General features: G+C 35.1%; 1 protein-coding gene across 1 annotated transcript in view; it reads left to right on the forward strand.

Moving 5' to 3' along the window:
• Nucleotides 1–340: 340 nt before the first annotated feature.
• The window catches only part of LOC145265689 (S-crystallin SL20-1-like), a 34,291-nt gene continuing 10,651 nt past the window's right edge, over nt 341–23,980 (forward strand). Inside the window, exons 1-5 of the mRNA XM_080121748.1 lie at nt 341–473; nt 3,700–3,795; nt 16,334–16,449; nt 21,629–21,671; nt 22,068–22,105. Of these exons, the coding sequence (XP_079977874.1) occupies nt 341–473; nt 3,700–3,795; nt 16,334–16,449; nt 21,629–21,671; nt 22,068–22,105 (426 nt within the window). The remainder of the gene's footprint in view (nt 474–3,699; nt 3,796–16,333; nt 16,450–21,628; nt 21,672–22,067; nt 22,106–23,980) is intronic.

Here is a 23,980-nt window from a genome sequence, read left to right on the forward strand (position 1 = left end):
TCCTGATCTAAAAGAGTGTGAAGAATTGTTTTAGAATAGGTTAATTTGCAGACAATGAGCGTTATTATTGTCTGCAATAAATTCCAAAACAAATACTTAATTGGCCGAAAGAATTTTACTCGATGACCCTCAAGAACAAAGAGATATGAATTATGAAATTATTTTTCTGTCTCCTTCGATTGATTCCGTGCCAATTATTAATCAAGTTGTCAAATTTGTTTTGTTTGTTGCCTCGAAATAGTATAAATATACAAAAACTTAGCGAAAGGCGACGGAAATCGCATGTGAAACCGATAACAGTTGTTCATTGCTTTGTTTCTATTTCGCCGATTTTCTCGCTATGCCGAACTACACTCTGTATTACTTCAATGGCCGTGGACGTGCCGAGATCCTTCGTATGATGTTCGCCGCTGCCGGAGTTAAATACACGGACAAGAGGTTCGAGTTCAACGAATGGGACAAATACAGGAAAGGTGAGTGATGGGCGAATTTGAAAACGGGTGTTTTTTTATATTTGTGAAATCAATTTATATTAACAAACATTAACACATACACGCGTGTACGCGCGTGCGCCCGCACACACACACATACACACATATGAAATTCTTTTGAGGTACAAAAAGAAAAATGAAAACCAAGGCTAGCTAACCAGGTTTCGTTCCTCGCTTAATGGAAAATTGCGATTAAAAAAAAATGTCATGATAAGGCGGGGTCCTGGATATGACCTTAAACTATATCCAGTGGTGAGGATCCAGTTTGCGGGCTTTGGGGAGTGTGGAGCCACCCTTTAATTGCCATTGCTCCCAAGTCCAATCTGACCCAGAGTGGTAGTACCTGTTAGGGTTCCAACTATGGGTTACATAGTAACCGACTTGAAAACAACAAATATATTCTATTAAATATTTTTTCTTCAATCTTTGGATTCGGCATTAAATGACCTGAAAAGGGTTGATATGCCATAAAACAACCAACCAACCAACCAACCAACCAGCATGATAAGGTGAAAAGGAAAAAAATTAATAAAAAAAATTAGCGGGAGAAAAATTACAAGAATGTTTCTTTCAAAAGCACATATTTTCGACCGATCATCCGGTCTTCCTCGGTGTGAATGAATGAAACATTGGTGTAGGGCGGGCAGAGTTAGGAGCAGGAGGGACCTGGGTATAGAAAATAAGGTGTAGACCTATTTGAATATGACCCTTCCAACATTTTTAACATGGAATGGTGAGCAACTTGTGTGGCCTCTATTCAAAACCAAGTCTTTTATTAAACTTTGGATTGGACACCCACGCACCCCACGAACACACTCGTCATGTAAAAATATATGCATGTACACCCGCACATTACCACATATACTTCTACACGTACCCATACACACGGGATACGCACACACACACGTTTATAGACGTACGTACATATACACCTGGAGACTGAAAAAAGATGTAGACAAGCTAAGTGGAAGCTTCTCACCAGAAGGTTGGACTTTTAAATTTATTATGGTTGTAGGTACGAAAAAAAATTTCATATGTGTGTATGTGTGTATGTGTGTGTGTGTGTGCTGTTTATTTTTTTCATTTTCGCACTTTGTCACAGATTTCCCCCGGTTAAACAAAATATAACTTTCGCATGGGTTTGACTACCCTATATTTTAAGTTTCATGTCTGTAAATACAAAAAAGGCAGCGAGAATTTGTAGACAATTTTTTTAAACAAATACATACGCATACATGATGATTGCAACGTCTTGTCAGACGAGTGCCACTCCCTCAGACACTTAAAGTCCATGAGCCCAAATGCCTGAGGGAGTACTATACACAGATGATGTTACAGAGTCTTAGCTTTGTACGACAGCTAAGTCTCTCTCTCGGTTCAAAATGTTGAGATCCAGCAACAAGCAAGAGCAAGATAGCCAGCAACAAATTAAACTGCAGACCAGCTTAATGCGGGTACTGGTCTTCCGCTGTATGGTTTTTTAAATCAGAGATTTGCTTCTCCTAGAAAGGTCGCCTTCACCACGGCTTACGCATACATAAAGATATATATATATATATATATATATATATATATATATATATATATATATATATATATTGGAACGATACAACAATTGTATTGCAACCGGAGGAGATTACTTCAAATGTGACTTGAGTTTCATGTGTGTACTATCAATAAAAGTGCCCATATAAAAACATCTGCAAACTTATTGAAAGCACCTCATACATCTTTCCTTCATTTCTTCCCACATTTTCTTTTTCGTCTCTTTCTCCACCGTGACGTCACATCATGGATCGTCGTGGTATTTTGCATACGTGTCATGCGGCTGCTGCTAAGCCACATCAACACCACTGTCACACTATATATAGGAAACAATATAATAATCAATAGATAATTTGTCTTACAATAATATATATGTATACATTGAAATATTATATTTAGACGTACTTTACGCTTTAATGCTAGGTGTGTTAATTAATTGCAAAAATAAAAGTAGTGTAAGGAATGTTTCTCATGGAGTATGTTTTACTGAATCTGGTGGGGTATTTTGCCTCATGGAAAAGGTATCCAGTTTTATTGCGTGAAAATCGATGAGCCAGACTTCAGTGCTGTACAGGACCAATAGAAGAAAAAAAATGGACTACTGCATGAAAATGGACGGCTGGATAACCACCGGGGACACTAAATATAAGAATACTAGAGTTTCCTGTGGTCAAGCATATTTAGGCCGAATCTGAATAAAAAACAAACTAGATTCATGGCTGAAAAATGGATGGTTGGTGCTATAGCGAGAAAAAGAGGTAAGTCCAACTAAGACCTAATTTCGTTAGTGGCGGTAGTTCAGACAAATAAGAACAATGTGAAGCGTGATGGATTCCAGTGACCTCATTGATTTTGTTGATGCATTTACAGCAAATACAGATGCATGTGCACAGAAGTTGAGGGAATGGTGGCATGAAGGCTCTGATGTTGCCATATTGGACATGAAGAAGGCTTATCTTCAGGTGAATCACTGTGGCCTTTTAAAACGGTAATGTTGAAGAGGCAAACGTATTACCTTACTCCACTTGGATTAGGCCTGAACCTGACACCGATAATAATGCAATGAATTATGAATGCAGTAATTTCTTAGGATACATCAATACAATGAGCTACGTCATCATTAGGGTTGAGATAACAGCATTTTCTTTTCATTGTTTCAACTCTCAAGTGTGTATCCGTTGATATCTTATATGCTTTTTATATAGAGTGATGTGGTTCTCGGTTTATTAACGGTGTCTAACTGTGTCGGATATATACGCGAGAGTCAAAACAATGATAAAAATATTCTGTTGTCGTAGCCCTAGTCATCATACATTAAGGACGTTTTCGTAAATTTACGTTTCATATCTGCAGATCAAGCAAAAAAAAAAAACATTTGGTAAAATTCGGACTAGTGAATAAGTATCGTGAGTGACGTCAAGAAAGAGCAGGAGTGTTCGGACTGCGCGTTTACACTGCAGAGATTCCTAGATACCATAGATCCTTCTACTCAAATAGTTTCTTTCCTCGAAATGCTTGGCTTTTGAATTCTCTCCTAGGCCCCTGCTTCCTTGACTTTACTGTTATATAATGTAAATCTTTAACGCTTTCTTTGATTTTACTGGATCCGGTAAAGAAAAATAAGCCGACTTTTGCAACGACTTTCACGCTTATTTTTCAACAGATATGCCCAGCATGTGCGTTCCTGTCCTTGAGGTAGACGGTGGTATGAGAATGCCCGAGACTATGGCCATTGCCAGGTATTTAGCCCGTGAATACGGTAAGTCATTTGTTTTGTGTAGGTTTGTCTGGTTGCCGATTTTAGTATTGCCAAAACGATTTTGTTTTTATCAAGAAATAGAAAAATACCCGTCTCAGGACGGATAAAATTGAACTCTATTGATGTTCCTTTCCACATATTAAAATCAATGCATAAAGATATTAAACTTTATTCTTATTGAAATCGCTCGAAACATCGCGAGAAGTCACGTAGTTTAAAGAGAAGAGTAAAACAATTGAATCAAAAATAGGAGATGACCTCTGACCTTAGTCTTGAAAATATCAAAATCATAGATAAGATGGAAACAGTCAGCAGGGAGAGAGTTCCACACGCTTGTTGTTTTTGAAAAAAAAAGCTTTTAGAATAGGAAACGGTATTACAATGACACAGGTATATACATGCATCTTGAAACTGCATGTGAATTAAATATTGACTAGAAACTACCTCCTTTGGCGGAAGCCGGTTATACTAGCCAAAAGTGAATCTCAAATCAAGCGTGTACCACTGTATTACGAAATTCTGGTCCCAGCCCAAATTTTCCAGTGGCATTGGAATAGAGCTGACGATTTCAAACGGATGTGTGAGTTTTATAAATCTGATTGAAGAATTTGCCAAACATTTATATAACTATAGCGAGACACTCAAATATTCACCTATTATGTAATAGGGGGGCTTAAATATGATATTTTAATTTGTCCAGATTTCGCATAAATTATTATAGTCGTGATTTCAAAAGGAAAAAAGTATTTGGATACGATCAGCTAAAATCGAAACCTAAACTGGGTACTTTTCTACTGGGAGGGGTAGCAAAAATTCGTTCCTTTATGACAATCTAACCAAACATGCATGCGCAAAAAGCGTTCTTTTTTTAATTAGTTTGAATATAAAAAACGACATAACTTCGCCCACGCGTCATAGACCAGTCGGTATAGTGGCAGCGTCGTTATCTTAAGATTCGAGCCGAGATATCAGATATTTGTTTTCGATTTTTTAAGTTTTAATATTCAAACAGGGTTATTTATGCTATTTTTTCGTTTTTTTTTTAAATATTTTTCCATCACGTTCGCTGTTCTTTTTTTTTGTTGTTGTTTTTGTTGTTTAACGATTTATTCAATCATTTAGGGCCCTTAGCACCGCTTTGCGACTTCTATATTCGGATGAGATAGAGTTTGAAAATATGGAGACAGACAGACAGACAGACATATAGAACTTTTTTATATATTCGATTAATATTTATTGCCTTTTTGTGTATTATCGTTATTTCCATGGCAGGTGCTCGTCTGAACTCCAATCTCTGGTCCCCCCTCGCTAATCTTTCACGAAAAACACCCGTCTAGCTGAATCCACTGTGAAAAATTTCCCCCACTCTATATCTGTGCCTAAATCAAAACGTGGATTCCATGAACAAAGTTTCTTTCTTAGAACTGCACGCCTGTGGAACTCTGTTCCGTCTGCCTGCTTCCCACCGGACTACAACTTGGATGTCTTCAAGTCCAACGTTAACAAATTCCTACTGAACCGCCCCCTTAAGTAAACACTTCATCAAATCTCCACACTAACGTAATGTACTTGCAATAACCCTTATCCTTGAGTGACTTCCGGGCCTTGATAAGTGGTGATCACTGTGTAAAAAAAAATGATGGGTGTAGTACTTTATAAATAGAAAACTGTTCCAGACAAGGAGCCGATTGATGCAAGAAGCTTAAAAAAACAAAACTCGTTATTGCAAAGACTTGACCTTAGTCTTACAAAAACCAATGCTATAGATAACAGGAAAACGGTGATCAGGAAGAATTCCCAAACTTTGCAGTTTTTTAAAACAAAGCTACTGGAGTAAGAAACTCTATAATAATGAGGGATCGAAACAGCGACTTGGTGAAAAGAACTAGACCAACCGGTCAAACAAGCTTAAAAAAAAAGTAGAGATTAAATTGGACAATTCTGAAGCACGTATGCCATTATAGTATTTAATTAAAAAATAGAGATTTAATCAAATTCTGATCATCGATCATCTATAATATAAATCCTACCTGTCTGTTAAAATGTACGTACCCTTGTAATCAGATCTTACATGCGTTGGGTGGGCCACTTGGTTCGAATGAAAGATTGTAGGCTGCCAAAACAAATTTTTTTCGGGGAGTTGGAAAATGGCAGGCGCCCTCAACACAAGCCTAGGAAGAGGTTCAGCGACTCTACAAAGAATAATTTGAAATTCTTCAAAATCGACATCGACACATGGGAATAACTTACTCTTACAATGGCCGAAGTGGCGAAAGCTTGTACGTGAAAGTTGTGATGCTCTAGAGAAAAGAAAGCAGGCCCACAGCAATCTGAAGCGTGAGCTTCGCAAAGATTTAATTGACGGTTTTAACCATATCACACAAAGCTAGAAATGCGACACTTGTGAACGAGTGCTTCTGGCTACGTCAACCACCTTAAGTCGCACAAAACTCCTGTTCAGGTCAACTTTGCACCTATTAGTTCGAACCAAACGATCTGTTTAACATACAGCAAAGTTTGCAAGTTTACTGCTGGTCTGAGAAGATATTTGATTGTTCATAGGAATACTCTTCAACCTCCAGAGAAAGTCAACTCGATGGAAATTGCTCATTTGTATGTCAAATCTGCTCCAAGATCTGAAAATCGGCGGTGGGAGTGCAGAGTCATCTGAGATGGCATGGATGACAAGATTAAAAGAACTCAATGTGACGGCGATCATCTGGAAAGATACAGCAATCATCATGTCTGTCTGTCTGTATGTATGTATATCTGCCTAAAACTTTCGTCAGAGGCGACTGATTTTCACGAGATAGGCATTGTTTTGAAGCTCAGTAAATTGGACGACAAATATCGAAAAATTTGCTAAAAACATTAATGCCTTTACCCTCAATTGGGAATTTTCCTACAAGGAGAGGTCGCTTTTTTCGCCGATATATTTGAAAGTCATCTCCTTTTTTCGTTTTTTTTTTTTTCATACCCTTAATTTTAATCTTGGTTACTTCCAGTGTGGCAATGGACGTAACAGCAAAAACGTTATTTTTTCACCTTCTTTTCCTCCTTCGCGCTACGGGTTCGAGACTGTCTGTCTGCCTACTACCATTTTTTTTTTGCATCTCTTTCCACCTGAGTTCAACAAGATACACCTGAAGAAGGTCGGAGGTTACATCGACCGAACCGTTGTGAAAATCACACTAAAGATGAGAACAGTAGTCCGATGAATAATAATAATAATAATAATAATAATAATAATAATAATAATAATAATAATAATAATAATAATAATAATAATACGCTTTTTACTTATCTCAATACCGTCTCCAGCCATTCTAGACTTCTTCCTGCCACCAGTGTCGATTTTGGAGAGGTGTGAGTTTGGATTGCGCAATCCTTGCTTCACAAGAATATCCACATGCACAACTCCTTAAAAATAGTATCTGTTGCATTTTAAGATTAAACGGTGACGATTCATCATTGGAATTATTTATACTACTGTTTGTGTTTAGATATTTACCATAAGACTGTATATCTCTTACCTTACAATATATTTTTTGACTAGGGGGGGGGAGAGCCCGGATTTTCCCGGGCGTTAAATACGCTTAAATATGATATATTAGTTTGTCAAAATTTTGTATATATTATTATTAAGTCGTGATTTTAAAAGCTTCAAAGAAAGTAATTCGGTACCAAGAGCAAAAATCGAAACCAATGCAGTTCTAATTGAGTCGTCCCCTAAGTAATCCAAGTTACAAAATTCCCACTGTTTACTATGCTTAAATCACAATGACTAATGTATACCTATTAACCCTTATCCTCGAGTGGCCTCTGGGCCTTGATAAGTGGTGACACCCATGTAAAAAAAAAAAAAAAAAAAAAATTCACACCCGCTGGCCGTACCACTGGACCAAAGCGACACGAACTTAAATCGATTAAAAAGATAAATATGAAATAAGATGAACGTACGAAACATTTAACGATTTTATCAATTTTGGCAATTTTTTACCTCTTAAAATTTTAAAAGAACGGCCTGTAAAAAATCCTATCATTTGAGGTTGCTAGCGCCGCTCTGCTACTTTTAGTCTCGGAGGAGATAGAGTTTGAAAATATGAAGACAGACAGGCATATACTATTTTATATATTAAATTTATAAATCACTAATAGTATAACAATTATAGTATATACATATTTTAATAATTCATAACTAATTTTTTTTTAATTACATTTTCACCCCAAACAAGGCGCATTGCCACTTTGGTGTAGGGAGCTACTATCAGGGGCAGCAACTACTGGGGCACTATGTTGGGATTTGGGCAGCAAGATGTCGGTTCACGTTGCACTTGAACTTCTTCATGTCAGTACAGTTAGGGAAGCAGGAACCTGGAATGGAATTCCAGAGTCTAGTGGTTCTGGGGAAGAAACTACTGGAGTAGAAACATCTTTTACATCTAGGGATCTCTACTGTGTGGGGGTGGGATTTAGCTGCTTTTCGGGTTTGTCGAGGGTGTCTACGTCGTGGGGGCACAAGTGCATGCAGTTCATCAGAGCATCCACCATTAAAATACTTGTAGAACAGGCAGAGGGATGCAACGTTTCGTCGATGGGACAGAGGCTGAAGCTTAGATGTCAGTTCAGGGCCTATCAGATTGGCGACTCTCTTTTGAACCTTGCCTAGGAGCGAGAGACTAGTAGCAGATGCACCAGCCCAAATGTGACAAGAATACTCCATACATATGCGAATGATGGCCTTATAGAGGTACAGGATACTTTTAGGTGTCAGTAGTTTTCTAGCACGGTAGAGAGAGCCTACCTTTTTCGCAGCGGCCCTGGCAATGTTTTCAATATAATTGTTCCAACTTATGTTTCCGGTGAACGTTAGGCCAAGCAGTTTGAAAGATGTACTCTCAGACAGGGAGTCACTGGGCATTGCTATTGGTGGCAGAGAAGGTTTCTTGTAATTATTGAAGGAAACCAGTTTAGTCTTGGCAGCATTGAATGTGACCATCCATGAATAATTATTTATTTATTTTGCAATAAATAAATAATTACATCGTAATTAAGAATATAAAATGCATAACATAATTAATAATAATCTATATATTTATACGATAGAATGTGTGTTATGTATTTTCTGTGTCACAATTACATCGGAGTTAGTGACGCTTAGTTGTTATGGACTTCCATTTCTTGTAATAAATTATCTTACCAAGAATTCTCCACAAGTTTTGGTTTCGGTTTCGAATATAGCTCATGGCACTCATCTCATTTATTTTTTTTAGAAATAATTTTACCAAGAATGCTTCAAAAGTTTAGGTTTCGGTTTCGATTATAGCTAATAGCACTCCAGTAATCTTTTTTTTTTTTAAATAATTTTATTAAGAATTCTTCATAAGTTTTGTTTTTGGTTTCGATTTAAGCTGATGCACGCTAGTCATATGAATATATATATATATATATATATATATATATATATATATATTATTTTTGAAATCGCAATTTATAATATATATAAACGCCGATAGAACATTAACTCTATAATAATATATACGAAATCCGCAAGAATTAAAATATTATATTTAAGCGTAGTTTGCAGTTTTAACAAAAGAGCAAGAATAATATCAGAGCGTCTCAATTTACTCTGAACATCTATAGAATGCCAACATCAATATATTACATATGAATGAGTCCCCTGTGGAATTTCCACAGGTCCCGTATAATAAATGATTATTAATATTTAATAAAATAAAAGAAAATACATAATGTTCTTTTAATTAAATTTAAGGACAAACTAGAACATCTTCAAGAGAGAAAAAAGTATTCTTTTTTTTTTAACTCAAAAAGAACTTTCTAGAACCAACCAAAGAATTTCTATAAAAGACACTGCACTTAAAAAATCAAGTTATACTAAAGACTGTTGACATTTAAGGTGGACCTCGCGTTTCTAACTCTTTCGACTTCGCAAAGGCATCTTACGCATTTAGTTAAAGATCTGAGTTTCGGGTAAATAACATTTTCTCATCTTAATTTTTTTTTATTGATCAACTGATTTATGTGTTTTCTAATCCATCTGATAATACTATTTAAATAGTTGACTTAAAGTTTAGAAGAGTTACTGTCCTTACACCTTTACGTTTTTTTAATTTAATATTAGTACGAACGGATTGTTTATTTATATATATTTTTTAAATTGTTTTTGTTTCGTCTTTTTTTAAATAAAGATTCCTTTTTTGCCCCCTCCCCCTGATAAAAGGAGGGTGGACTTGTAAATTCACCCTTGTTCGTTCTACCGTTCGTCTGTCCGCACTTTTCTCAATAACTACGCTTTGGATTTTTTAAAAAAAATTTGCACAAACATTAAACATGATATGAGTTAAAAAGTAACAGAACGGGTTTTCCCGGAAAACTACTGCTGATCCCTTAGGGGTCCCTTTCGAGTTAAAATGGCTAAAATTGGCACTTTTATGCTTATTTAAAAAAACAAAAAAAAACAGTTATGCTTTGGATGTTTATTTTTTATTTAACCATCTGAAAAGTTGTAACTGATTTCTATATAACTTTGTTTGTCTATACTTCCCGATAACTCTTTGGTGTGCCCCGGAGGTTCTTTTAGGGCGAATAAAAACACTCCATTTTTGGAACTATTTTACCATATTTGTCCCAAAATTTCTGTGTATGTCTATTTTGCAGTTTTGCATGGTGCTGAACTCAAATTTAAATATGCTAAGACCTTGGGGAATTTTGAGGCTAAATTAGGGGGGGGAATGATGGACTTAGTCATTTCTTTATTTGCATGTAGCAAAACTCAAATTTACATATGTTAAGGTGTAAAACTGCACCGTTTGTTCATTTTCACCAGAATTTGACGTCCCCTGGGGACGTTTGGGGCTAAATGGAGGGAGGATGCTGAACTTAGTCATTTTTTATGCCTCGTTCACTGTGCACTCACACGGGACCATGCATGCTTTAAAAGTGTCAGAAAACGCCATTAAAAATGCGTGATAAAAAATTGAATAATTCGAACTCCTATCTTTCAAAGCTGATGATTAATTGAAAAATGTAATTCAAACACTAATTATTTTTCCCTTAAAGGAGCAAAGACCACATTTAAAAAATTAGGTTTAATAGCAAATTATGCAGTATTTGTTTATTTAAATCGGTTTTCTTTTAAAAATATTTAAAGAAAATCAACGCATTTTAACTTACTTAGATAAAATATATGCATATATAAATTCCAAAAAATCACTTACCTATAAAAAATACTATTAAATGAGTACTTCCATTCTTCATTGTTAAGAATTTATCCATATTTATATTTTATATTCCATGTCCTTTCTAAATAAAATACTTTAATATTAAAAAATATCGCGACTTCAGCTCGTCACAAGTGGGAAAACTGGGAGATAACCGTCTTCCTTTTGTTTATATATTTAGTAACTATGGTGGCCTGTAAGCGACAGAATTAATGTCTCATTCTATTGCTGGTTTTAAACAAAAGTAAGTAACAATGTGCCGTCATAGGAGAAAAATAGTCCAATTTCACTAACCAGTTTTTGCTGATAAAAAAAAAACAGTCGAGCGATTTCGATTTTTTTATTTTCTTAATGAAATCCATGAGTTTTAATTTAATATATTTTATTTCTTCGATATGGAGTAAATTTCTTTTTAATATCTAAAATAAAAACTTTGAATGAACTAGAAATAATTGTAATTAAACGAAACTTTCTGTGCAATATAACACGATTATAAGGTTTCACTTAAAAAAAAAAAATAAACGCGGTTTTTCAAAAAAAAGTTTTTAAACTTTGGACTTTTCAGGGAAATTTGCAAATAATTGTTTTTTTTTCATTTATTTATCTTTTATCTTCAATTTGTGATACCTAAATTTGAGTTGAGAAAATTATTTCCATTTTAATATACATTTTAAAATGGGGTGAATTTAAAAAAAGCTTTTCTAGAATATTATATTCCGTTTATTGGAAAGAGCATAAAATCTCACATTGAACCTGAAAATATCGTAAAACTGTAAACGAATAGAAAAATTTTGATAGATTTTTAAAGTGAAAAAATTGAAAAAAATTTAAATTGTAAATTTCAATTGATTTCATTACGTAAACAAAATGGGCGTATGAACGCGCGCAAGCACTTTGTAAAGGTTTTTTTTTAAATATATAAAAAATAATATTTCTATTATTTTTTAAACGACTTTAATAGTTTATTTTGGAAGTATATTCCATAAAGAAAATAAACAACCCACTTTACAATGAGAAATTACGAGTTTTTTTTTTCTATTTTATTCGCAGTTTTGTGTTGGGAGTGTCAAAAATTCCGTAAATTTTTGTTTTTTTGTAATATTAGTACCAACGAAGTGTTTATTTATAAATGTTGCTTAATTATTTTTTTTCGTTTTCGTAAAATAAAAATTGTTTTTTAATAATTCGGAGTCGATTTCGGTTATTTTCTCTTTAATTTTTTTGTGTGCTATACTCTAGACTAAAGCACGTAACAGTTTTTTTTTTACTACTTTGTTACCGATGTAATATTATCATTCTTGGGTAATCTCCAAAAATACCGTTAGGGCTTACAACATGGCCGCCAGAAGAGTCACGTGATCCGGTTGATCCAAAACATGAATCGTGCAAATGGAAAACGCAGCCTTGAAGGCAAACTTTGACAAACAATCACAATTTGTTTGTATTTAATTTTTTGTTGATATAATGTTGTTATAAAAATAGGCAAACTTTGAGAAACAATCTTAGGTTGTTTTTAGTTAAAACAGTGTTTATAAAAAGTATTTTATTCAGAACAAACAAGTGGTCGACTAGGTGTATCAGAATTTTAGGCGGAATTTTTGACACCCCCAACAAAAAACTGCGAATAAAATATATAAAACTCGTAATTTCTGTTTTTAAAGTGGGTTGTCAATTTTCTTTATGAAATATACCTCCAAAATAAACTATTACAGTCGTTTAAAACATAATAGAAGTATTATGTTTTATTTTTTAAAAACAATGTTTACAAAATGTCTACGCACGTTCGTTTAAATATAAACTGTTTTTTTTACATCATATTTTTATAACATTACATCTTAAAAAAAATAAACACCTTGTTTTAAATACCATTTTTATGAAAAACTCTGAATAAAATATTTTTTATAAACACTGTTTTAAAAAACAAACAAACTGTGATTGTTTCTCAACAAAAAATTAAATGACCGTTCTAAATAAATTATTTATTATTATGATATTGAAAAACTGTTTTTGTACTTAATTATTATGCTTGTTTGTCAAAGTTTGCTTTAAATTTGCGTTTTCCGGTTTCGTAATACGGCGATTCATGTTTTGGATCAACCGGATCACGTGACTCTTCTGGCGGCCATGTTGTAAGCCCTAACGGCATTTTTGGAGATTACCAATTCTTGTAAGTGTTACCATATTAGAAATGTATTTCACTTATGGAACATAACCATGCAACCGCTTCGCGTATGTTTACAACGTGCATGAGAAGAAATTGAACTCCTGAGATGCTTTCTTAATTCGCGACTAATTATCCGTATGCAAAAGCAATGCAAAATAATGCAATGTTTTAATATTTAAACACCCAAAATTATTTTGCTCATATTATTTTATGATGAGCAATTTTTTAAAACTAGTAAAAAAGGAACTTTATAGAATACTAGCATTTCAGCCCGGCGTTGCCCGGGTGTTTGGAGGTGTATGCTGAGCAAAAAAAGAAAAAAGTATAAATTTTTTTTTTTAATTTGACCCCTATTATGACCCCTTAAAATTTATAGTTTCGGGCTCAAATTACTTTATTAAGTTAGATCCAGGTTCAAGGAACCGATATCTAAAATTTCAAGTGTCTAGACCCAAAATTGTCGGAGGAGTTTGGTAGAGTTCTTAAAGGTCAAATCGTTGAAATTTGACCCCTTAACAGCCAAATTTCTGGCTGACACCCGTCACATCGATTTTCCCAAATCTCAGTACCCGGTATTTCAAATTTCGAGTCTGTAGGCTTAAAATTGACAGAGTTATTGCGTAGGGAAATGTACACGGACAGACAGACACACAGACACACAGACAGACACGTTCACTTTTATAGATATATAGATTTACTTAGAATTTTTTACAGTTCGCAAACAAAACCATTTCAGTTTTCACGAAGGAGTGACATTTAACCCACTTACATATGAATAAATGGAACTAACCCTAACCCTAACCCTAACCCTAACCCTAACACTAACCCTAACCCTAACACTAACCCTAACCCTAACCCTAACCCTAACCCTAACCCTAACACTAACATATTTAACCGTGGCTACCGAGAGTAAAGAAGGCCGATGCATATGAAAGTGTTACGTCACTTCCTGATTAAGTTGTAGGTATAGACAGCTTCCGGTATTCAACCCCGTGGTCATGCGAACAGGCATCGATTGTCCATGTATGTTCTAAAGAGAAAGAACAGTTGAAGAACTATGAAGAAGGGAAATGTAATATTAAAACGAGCAATATTTTGTGCTCAAGAATTTTGTTTTCTACATAATCACGACTTTTCTCAATGAACGTTTGCAAGCGATGAACGATGGCTGTGCATGGGCATCCGGAGTGCGCTCTGTTATATGCGGGTAGTTTAAAACGTAAAACCTATTGTCTTCTTTTACTAAAGAACTGGTGCTAACTGATCAGGCTGTCTTAATATATTGGTTTCCGAAGAAGAAATGCACCCACCATTGATGTTTTTTTTTTTAATTTCCTTTGGCAAAACTTAATTATGTTCTGTAAAATCAAAAGCAAAAACAACAACCCACCTTTAATTCATTTTCTTTCTTCCCATTTTCCCTCTTCTCTTTCTGTCTCCCCCCCCCCCCACACTTCCTGGCCGGTTTCCTAACTTAAAATGTACCAAATATTAATACTGTAGGGGAACCTGGGGCAAAACCAGATACTTAAGCGAAAAAGTACTGTCGAGTCAAAGGTAGCCTTGACATATATATATATTTTTTTACATGGGGGGGTCACCATTTATCAAGGCCCGAAGGCCACTCAGGGATAAGGGTTATTGCGTGTACAGTAATCAACGAGATAGTATTGTAGTAATCCTTAGTATTGGGGTTTTGATAGAGTGTCTTACTTAAGGGGGCAGTTTGTCAGGAGTTTGTTTATGTTGGATTTGAAGACGTCCAAGTTGTAGTCAGGTGGGAAACAGGCAAGTCGCAGAGAGTTCCACTGGCGTGCAGTTCTAAAAAAGAAGCTTTGCTCATGGAATCTACGTTTGGATTTAGGCACAGATAAAAAGTGGGGAAAATTATTGACAGTATATAATATAATAATAATATAAACAATATTCTGTGTACTGAACATTCAAAGTATTGGAAGACAATGCCACACAAAACAACAAAAAAGATGAGAAATTATTTTCAAAAGAAACACAGATTATTTTTTCAGCTAATTGTATTGTCCCGTTTTGCCCCAAGCATTGGGCAAAACGAGACCGATCTTGGTCTGAATAAGTCAGTCTTCACAGAGCTCACAAATGAAGATTGGGGTCTTGTTGCATTCGTTTAGACCTGCACAGCCGTAGTGTGCCCATTTCTCACAGTCCCCTTGACAGGCTACCCAGCTTTCTGCACTCTCAGACTACAGTTCGTCACAGATCAAAATAGATAAAAATTTTGAATACTTACCCCTTTTTTTATGTACGGGGCTGAATAAAACAATGGTAGACGTTGGCGGCAAGGCGTTACCACGTGATCTCTTGATCAGACTCCTCTCTCTCTCTCTCTCTCTCTCTCTCTCTCTCTCTCTCTCTCGCTCTATCTGTTTCAGTTATCTGTGGTGTCTCTTTCACCCCGCTATCTCATTTTGCCCCAGGTTCCTCTAATTGTTTTCTCTCTCCCATTGCAAAACTCATTCATGTTCTGCAGGGCAAGGACTAAAAACGATAAAATCCATTAAAAACAGACAAAGTAAATCCTACAAACTAGGGCTTGAGGATAAAAAAGGCTTGAAGAAAAAAAAAACCTTCTACAAGATAAATGGATGCAACATGAATACTATTTCTAAAATAACTGGGTTCAGCATTAAATAATCCGAAAAGTATTGATATGCCGTATAACAAGGAAACAAAACTGAACTAAAAATTAGTTGATTTTTTGTCTAAAGTTGAAGTTTAGTTGAAGTTGAAGAGCTACGAATACAGGAGTAGTACCATTAAAATGGAAGGTCTTTTGTACTCCAGGGTTTATTTTTTTCTACATAGTCACCACCATTCCCAATGCACTATTGTAAGGTGTTCAATGATGCATCTCAGCTCCTGAGGCACATCCACGACAGGTGTTGCTTTTCATACTATATGAAAAAGACGGATGATACTTTTAGGTCATGAATGCATGAGTTCAGTCAGCTTAACAACGCAATTCGCGATGTACTCTCAATATTCGGGCGGAATAAAAAAAAATTGGAGGTATTATTTTTGAAATGTCCTCCGTACATTACTTTCTATAACAAGGGATGGGCCAATTTCCAACATATTGATGAATTTGTCACAGGTTTCTACCCCAAGAACAACATGGAAATGATGAGGTGTGACTACATCGCTGATTGCTTCTATGAAATCATGCACGATTACATGAGGTACTTCCACTGGAAAAATGGACGCTTCAGGGTGAGTAAGTTTTCTTTTTATACTTTGTCATTTAATGATATATCAGACATAATTACGTGGGCAATACGAGTTCGCAAGTATGAGATATGTATCTATTTGGAAATACTAGGCGCTGTATGTATTCAATGAACGGGAAAATAATAATAATAATAAAAATGGTGTAGATGACATCGACTGGCGCCACATAACACCAACTAGTTGTGAAGGGGCAGGGAGGATTGAAAGACCGAGGTGAGAGAGTACTGATCAAAGCCCCACTGGAAGTGTGCAGTTCAAATCTGGTACCTTGGGGAGGCATTTTGTCACCCAACCCCCAGGAAACACCAATGGCCGATGCCAACGAGAAATCAGTGACAACGGTTGTTGCAATAACATGCAATCATCTGCACAAGTGGTCAAAAGGTGGAGAACACTGGAAATCTGGGGAGACTTGTTGTCACTTGGTCTCCAGGGAACACCACAGGTTACTGCCAGTGAGCGATCACTGATAATACCCTGTGAGACAACTAATACGCTACAAATTTTAATGAAAAACATGAGGAAAAATGGACATAGAAGAACAGAAAACCAAAACTTTAAATATAATTTCTGCATTTAAAGTAATAGTTATGTAGAGAATACCGCCTCTCCCTTGTTCATGGTTAAATAAGGTGTTGCGCCTCTTAGCCTCCCTTTGTAATTCCTGAAGATTTAAAGCATCATACCGCATGAATCCGAAGATTCTATTGTTGGCATTGGCTTCACCGATATTTTTTCTAGTTAGAATTTTTTCTAGACGGACATCAGGGAATATGGGGTGTACCACCTGATGGTTGCCAACATTTTAAGTAAAAGTGATTTTTGTGGGATTGGATTGGAACTTTTTTTTCATAGGAGTCACCATTTATCAAGACCTGGAGGCCACTCGAGGATAAGGGTTAATAAGTGTACAGCAGTCAATTGAACAATATCGTGATAATCGTTAGAAGGTGAATTTTTTTTAATCGATTACTTAAGGGGACGGCTCATCCAGAACTTGTTTACGTAAGCATTGTAATTGTAATCAGCTGGAAAGCAGATAAACGGAAGAAAGTTCCGCTGGGGCTAAGTTCTAAGAAAAAAAGCTTTGTTCATGGAATCTACGTTTAGATAAAGGCACAGATAAAGTGTGGGGGGAATTTATTTATAGTGATTTCAGCTAGACGAGTGTTTTATGTGGAAGTTTGGCGAGTGGAGACCATAGATTTGAGCCCAGACGAGTACGTGCTATGGAAATAATAATAAAGCAGAGACAGGCTCGCAACGTCTCTTTTCTGGGAAAGATGTTGCAAGGCAAGGAAGAGAAAAGGGCACCCCCCACTAGACTCCGAAGTCTAGTTAAGAAAACGGGACGCACATAAACTTCGGAAGATGTGGTTAAACAATGCAATGCTAGGACGAGTTCGGCAGGAATTGGACTATCGTCTTAATGTGGCATGTGACCAATGGTTCTCACCTTGAACATCTTTTAACATTTCCATGAAAAACCTGAGATTACAATCTTCATGAATATACCAGATGCGTTTTTTATATCTTTAATAGTTCTCGAGATATTCAATGTCAAAATGTTACATAACACTTTTGCAACACCCTGTGTACAGGCAGCGCACTGTTGCACAAATGTTCATATACTTTTATTTCCGAATGATTTTTCTGCGTACTATTTATTCAAAAGGAATCAATATTCAAGAGGTTATCTCATTTGCATATTACATGAAAGAAAATAATGTATTTATTTGCTTCCCCACCAAAGCAAATTAGGTACAAGGCCGTTTTTAATGTGGAGTAAAAACAAGCTCCCCTAAAAGTAGGCAGAAAGGGGGCACTGGTTACCAAAAATAATAATTGTCCCAGTATAGTGGGTTTCCCCTCTATTGACTGGTAAAAATTATCTTAAGTGCAGCATCTGCAGAATAGATACTACACTTTGATCCCGGCCCGAAGGTCAAGAACAAGAAAGAAAATAATCACCAGGAATTAATTGTTTATAAAACACAGAAATGTAAAACCCGAATAAATTGTACAGAAAAAAAGCAAATACTGGGGGATATACGAGTTGAAAAAAAAAACGAATAAGAATTCGTGTGAAATAATATATATATATATATATATATATATATATATATATATATATATGATTAGTTTTTTAAAAAAGAAATCCAGCAGAGTTCTCAATTAAAAGAAAATCCGAATAAGAGCGTATTTATATATTGTATTTTGTTTACAGAAAGTTGTTAGATGAAACAAGTCATTGGTACCGTCGGTTCCAAGCCCGATAATTAGGACCGTTTAAAATATCCATATCAAGCTCTCTTCAGCCAATACTCATACTTATGGATATCTTAAACGGTCCTAATTATCGGGCTTGAAACCGACGGTACCAATGACTTGTTTCATCTAACAACTTTCTGTAAACAAAATACAATATATATATATATATATATATATATATATATATATATATATATATATATATAATCTCAGGACAAATAAGGTAGCAGAGGTATAGGAATGATTAAAACATATCTTCGAACAGGTCCAACGATTTAATAAATTCCTTTTGCCGACAGAGGTGGCCTGCATGAGAAAATCGAGACTGACTCCAAAACCTTTTAATGATTTTGTGTGTCAGCCCGGAGTAAGATTATAAAACAGTCCATTTGATATGCATTGGTATAAGCTAGACTTTCTATTAGGTGTAGGCTAAGGGCAGATCCCAAGGTAGAGGAGGGGCGAGAACGACCTATTTTGCCCAGTTTACTTTCTGCCGGTATATGTTGGTTAATACGTGTCTGCAAATTAAAGGAGGTTCGATCTACGTAGCTTACAGATTACTTGCAATTGAATTCATATATAACATTGCTTTGCGTGATGTAAAGCAAACTATCTTTCGTGACCAGTAGAAATGCGGATTTTACACCAAGCCCAAACGTAATACAGCAGACGGGAAACAATTTGTTACAGACTGTATAATTCGTCACTTTAAACACTAACCAGCATCTTTTTTTTTACATGGGTGTCACTACTTATCAAGGCCCAGAGGCCACTCAAGGATAAGGGTTAATAGGTATACATTAGTCTATATATAAATAGAGAATAGCATCAACAGTGAGATATCTACTGGATCGATAGAAAGATCCCACCATTTTTTCAGCGGCCTTGGCAACAGATTTGATGTACGTGTTCCATTTAAGATCAGGAGTAATAGTCAAGCCCAGAAGCTTGTCAAAACTTGAGGCCTCCTGAAGACGAGAGCCATTCATTTCAATTGATGCCAGATGGGGATCAGAATGTTAATCCAAGGTAGTATTAAGTAAACGGGACACTTCGAGGGACCCATGGATATAGTTGAATTGCATTTTCTACTGGATTTGCAACAGGATAAGTTATCAAATTCTCTGGATAGCCATTACCAATGAAAGTGTTCAATTCGTGCTCAAGTTCTTTTTGTAGCGAAAAAAAAAAAGAATTAAAAACACTCAATGTACAAATGAACGACTGAACATCAACATATTCCGGGACAATCCTGGGCTAAGTTATTCACTGTTTGTGTTCCTTGATAGATGCGCTGGTTGAGTTTGAATACCAAGGAACCCAAACCCTTGCGTGGATTCCGCGTGACCAACGCACTGTTCCGACATTTAAAAAGACTACCGTAAAAACAACCAACGGACTTCTACTGATTCTATGCTCATACAACAACATAAAAAACAAGAAAGAAAGACATACTGATGATGAAGTATATCTTCGAAATTTATTTAAAATTTCAATATAAATTTCAAACAAAATAAATAACTGTTTATTTTGTAATAATGCGTTGTTTTGGCTTGAAAACGTATCTAATACGTCTGTTTTTATTCTGAGTTATTGTTTTTCAATATGTCCCACGGATAAATCTATATATTAATACGGTAGTATCGTTAACGTACGTACTTACGTAAATGTGTTACGGTTTCCAGATTATCAATTATTTGATCGCAAGATACTATTTATTAAAAAGAAGAATAAAAAGGTAATAACATACTACGGACATCAAATTATTAGTGTATACATTAACGTTCGTAATATTCTATTTTTCTTCATAAATAGGATCTCATAATCACCGAAGACGCGATGTAAACAAAAAGTCAAATAAGAAAAATGGGGTTTGTATTACTGTACACATAGATTCGAAAAAGTTGTCAAAAAACAAATATATAACAAATAAATGTTATCAAAGGCAAGATAAGTTACTTTTCTACCAAACTGAATATAATTTTCGTGTTTTTATTCAATTTAACATGTTTATTCAGCTCGAAAACCATACAGTGTTTAGCGATGTATTGGAAAATTCAAAATGGCGGCCGATTCTCTCTTTAACACGGTAAGTTTGGAAAAAGGTATAATAAATAATAAACTAGACAAAATACTGTTAGAAATTCGCTCAATATATGTTACCGTGACATAACTTGACATATATTCGGTGGTTTTTAATAGTATTTTGTCTAGTTTATTATTTATAACACCTTTTCCTGAACTTACTGTGTTAACGAGAGAATCGGCCGCCATCTTGAATTTTCCAATACATCGGTAAACACTGCATGTTTTTCGAGCTGAATAAACATGTTAAATTGAATAAAAACACGAAAATTATATCCAGTTTGGTAGAAAAGTAACTTATCTTGCCTTTGATAACATTTATTTGTTATATATTTGTTTTTTGACAACTTTTTTGAATCTATGTGTACAGTAATACAGACCCGAAAAATGTTTCCTTTAAGCCGTAACTGAAACTAAAATATACTTTATTGGTTTTCTGGCTCGGATCCAAACGTAGTATTTGTTCTGTCTACAGCCGGTATAACGATATCGTGAGGTTTTCTTTTGCGCCGGGTGTCTATACAATGAAAATATGTCACAGTCTCCTATCCAGATATTGGAAACAACCCGTAATAACCAGATATGTTCTGGCACTACATTAACCAGATTACTTAGATAAACACTTTTGCAGTTTTAACAAAAGGGTTACAATAATATCGCGGGGTATGCATTCACGCTGAACGTCCACACAATTACATATGTAAGATGCCGCGGTGGAATTTCTACTGGTCTCGTTAGTAGTTTTGAATACAAATTCTACAAGAAACGTTTATTCAAAACGAACCATTTTATTTGTTTGCAGTTTAACGTTGGAGGAAGTGGAGCTAAAGTCATGAATCCAAGTGGTATACCAGTTGCAGCAGGTGGAACTGTTGGAGGAGGTGGAGCTGTTGGAGGAGGCGGAACTGTTGGAGGAGGTGGATCTGTTGGAGGAGGCGGAACTGTTGGAGGAGGCAGAACTGTTGGAGGAGGTGGAGCTGTTGGAGGGATCGGAGCTGTTGGAGGAGGTGGAGCTGTTGGGAGGACTGGATCTGTTGGCGGAGGTGGAGCTGTTGGGAGAGGAGCTGGAGTTGTCGGGGCAACTGGAGCTGTTGGAGGTGGAGCTGTTGGTGGAGGCGGAACTGTTGGGGAAGGAAAAGCGGTTGGAGGAGGAGGATCGGTTGCTGGAGGTGGAACTGCTGGAGAAGGGGGAGCTGTTGGAGGAGGAAGAGCTGTTGGAGGAGGTGGAACTGTTGCAGGAGGTGCTACAGGTGGGAGCAAAATGGCCCAAAAATATGATGTAAGTACAATATATATATATATATATATATATATATATATATATATATATATATATATATATATAAATGTAAAGTTGGTTCGTTCTAAACAAATAAAACCATGTTTATGCGTTACCAATTTATTTGAAATTTTCAGACAACCCATTTTTAGAGTCGAGGTATGTTTTTATGTTATTAAAATAAATTTACCTAATTAAAATTAAAATATTAAATAAAATAAATATATTTATTTAATCGTTTCTGCGAATCTGTTCTGTTTGGTCTGTTGATAAAACTGAACTTCCGGTTCGATTCATTTCACAGCCACGAATTGACGAAAGGTTTCATTTTCTGTTAACTCGATAAGTAAAAAAAAACAAAAAAAAACATATTTCATTTATTTATCTTCCAAATTTTTTAATTTACACATCTTTTCTTTATTATATAAGGCCAAAAAAAAAGTTTGTTGCTTGCTTTTGAGTTTTTTTTTTGTTTTTCTATATAAGATTACTCATGCACTCATGCAGAGGGTTATCCGTGCTGAAATAATGTTATTATTTAAAAAGTCATTCTTAACATGGGGAGGTAAGGATGTTTTGTACCTATTTTGTACTTTAACCTTACAATTGAATAAAAAAACATCATAAAACGTTATTTAAACGTGGAAATATGATTTAAAAAATAGCGCGGATCACTCTCTGCATTAGCACCATTTTTATTTATTGCGGACTGTTATTCTCATCTTTATTAGTTGTTGTTTCACGAATTTTCGGCCAACTATTCCTCTGGCCTTCATGAAAAGAAGTCCTTTTATAAATGTTCAGTAACTTTTTCCTTTTCTTATTCTTAAAGAGTAAAACGTTTCTTATTCATGAAAGGAGTTAAGCCTACGTAAATAAATAAATGTTTGTACACGTGACAAATTATCAATAAATGGTTTAGTTACTTTTTTAAAAAAATGTCTGTAAAAGTGCGAAAGGCGACGTTGAATTAAACAGATTATTAAAAAAAATGTAAAAAAGAAATCATTATTTCGACATTTGAAAGTGGTGCTCACTTTTTAGTTACAACGTTCTGATAAATCAGTCACTCATTTTGTAAGCAATAAAAACGCGGTATATCAAAACCATAGAAAGTAAAAATAATGAGTCTCTACCGCATTTGTAAGTCAGAAATATATTTGTTTCTCAAAGAAAAAAAATAGAGAGAACAGGACTTTTTTATTGTTTTCATGAAAATAAAGTTTCGAGATTTTTAATTATTTTTTTTTTACTTATTTAGTCAGTTTGGGTTTTTTTTTAAATTGTTTTCGTGAAAGGTGAGTTTTTTTTTCAAAACTTTTTTGTTTCTTTTTAATTTTTTTTAAAGTATTATAAATTTCACTAACATGCTCGAGAAATGTTTAATAATTTGGTATTTTTTTAGATTAGGTCCACCTCCACAATTTTCCTTTCAATGACGACATTTATAGGTTTCCGAGTATGCTGAATTGCTGAACACGCAAATTGCATTGCAATTTTGCGGAAATAAAGTTGTATTATGCATTGTATTCTTCGGCGGCCATATTTTTACGTGAACACGCGCCATAAACAAATACACACACGTAAAAAAGATGGCCGCCAAAGATTACAATGCATAATACAACTTTTTATATCTTGATAACTACTTATTTCTGCAAAATTTCGATGCGATTTTCGTATTCAGCATAGTCGAAAACCATTTCAAGTCGTCATTTAAAAGAAAATTGAGGAGGTGGAGGTGGACCTAATCTAAAAATTTACCAATAATTTTTAATCCCGTACGCCTCCCGATACATTGCTTCGTCAACATGCGACCATTTTATATCTCCCGAAGACACTTCCGTATTTAGAAAAAAAAAAAAATAAATAAAAAGT

Source organism: Euprymna scolopes, chromosome 40 (genome assembly GCF_053919585.1).
Source record: "Euprymna scolopes isolate OS-2025 chromosome 40, ASM5391958v1, whole genome shotgun sequence".
NCBI lineage: Eukaryota > Metazoa > Mollusca > Cephalopoda > Sepiida > Sepiolidae > Euprymna > Euprymna scolopes.